We start from the raw sequence: 1,545 nt of genomic DNA, 5'->3' as shown, positions 1-1,545 counted from the left end.
CAGCCGCCATAGCTGCAACTCCTGCGTCAGCAGCACAGGGTGTTGAACGCACCACCGTTTCCGTTTAAAACACGTTTTGCACCGTTTTGTCGGAGCTGAACGCAACCCTGATGTTGTTATTATCTGCATTTAAAACTAGGGGGCCCAGCTAAAGTCTTTTTTTGTGATTAACTGTTTTTTTGTACATAAAAATCACCCTCCATGAGGCAAAGCACCTTGACATCTTTAATACTGATTGAGTAAGGCGAAATTATGTCAAAGATTGAAATCATAGTGAAATGAATGGTTGAAATCAAACTTTTGATGCTTGTTATCTCAATTAGATTTTGAGACTTTAGCCTGGATTTCACAGACAGGGTCACATGGATTCTATTTGTTTGTGTTGTGCTATTGAGGTAAGGTTGAGAGCACAGCGGCGCTGAGGCTGCCTCGGTGAGAAAAACAACGCCGGGAGATTTCCTCCAATGGCGTTAACGCGCGGAAGCACGTGGGTAAACAGGAAGTAGTTTCGGCATTTGGCGCGTTGAGCGGAGAAGACGTGCAGAAATGGCGGGTGAGTGTGAAAAGCCTCTATAACAGCGGCTCTGTGTTTCTTACTGCTGCTGTCGTGAAGCGTGTGTGTTTGTGTGATGTTAGAGCTCGAGCGGTGCTGTGTGCTGATGTCTGGGAGCAGACAGATGCCAGAAAAGAGAGGGCTTTAGCTGCGGCTAAATGCTAATCATCACACAGATGCGCTGCACATGTTTGTTTACATGGTTATGGGTTGGCTTTTAATGTCAGATGTACTAACACTCAATATCCCACAGATCAAGTATTGTGCATTAGGATGATCAGACGGGTTCATCTGCACGTTAACTCGCTGTATGCAGTGCAATAGTGCTGTGTCTAGCTTATGTGAGCTGTCAGTGTGACCAGCATTAGATGTGTTCCTGTCTGTGTATCTCAGATTATTAAGAGTATATATCTGCCAAGCAGAAGTAAAGATACATATGTGTTAAAAGATGTATGCATTGCTAGACAGTGATATACGTGCATACACTTGGGTCCAATGCAGATGCTGCTATTTAGCATTTTAGTACATTTTTGTCATTGCAAATGATACAGATATCACTATAGCAAGTCTTATTTACGCTGCTGTGATAGATATGTTTCTCTGTGCCTTTCCTCCAGCTATGAGTGACATGGAGAAGAAACTTGCAGAGTATAAATGCGACACCAATGAAGCTGTATGTCTGAAATTAGGTAAATCATTCATCCTCACTTATGTCTAACATTATAAATAAAGCAGTAGACGGAATCTTTTGTTGCATGATCATTTATTGTCTATGTTCAGAATGCTTTTATCCTGCTGAATAATAGAAATCAACATGAAATGAACCATTTGTGTTTATTTTATTATTAACTAGTGCTGTTGGACGATTGATCGCGATTAATCGCATCCAAAATAAACGTTTTTGTTTACGTAATACATGTGTGTGTTGTGTATCTTTATTAGGCATTTATAAATACAAACACATGCATGCATATATTTAAGAAAAATATGTT

General features: G+C 40.5%; 1 protein-coding gene across 1 annotated transcript in view; it reads left to right on the top strand.

The window, feature by feature from the left end:
• The first annotated feature begins 447 nt into the window (after positions 1 to 447).
• Positions 448 to 1,545, top strand: part of hat1 (histone acetyltransferase 1) — a 42,307-nt gene continuing 41,209 nt past the window's right edge. The window contains exons 1-2 of the mRNA XM_016294751.1: positions 448 to 553; positions 1,171 to 1,242. Coding sequence (XP_016150237.1) covers positions 547 to 553; positions 1,171 to 1,242 — 79 coding nt within the window. The 5' untranslated portion in view covers positions 448 to 546. The remainder of the gene's footprint in view (positions 554 to 1,170; positions 1,243 to 1,545) is intronic.

The sequence above is a fragment of the Sinocyclocheilus grahami genome, unplaced genomic scaffold, assembly GCF_001515645.1.
Source record: "Sinocyclocheilus grahami isolate Dianchi unplaced genomic scaffold, SAMN03320097.WGS_v1.1 scaffold324.1, whole genome shotgun sequence".
Lineage (NCBI taxonomy): Eukaryota > Metazoa > Chordata > Actinopteri > Cypriniformes > Cyprinidae > Sinocyclocheilus > Sinocyclocheilus grahami.
The sequence above is the reverse complement of the archived record's forward strand: the minus strand, read 5'-3'. Positions and strand labels throughout refer to the sequence as shown.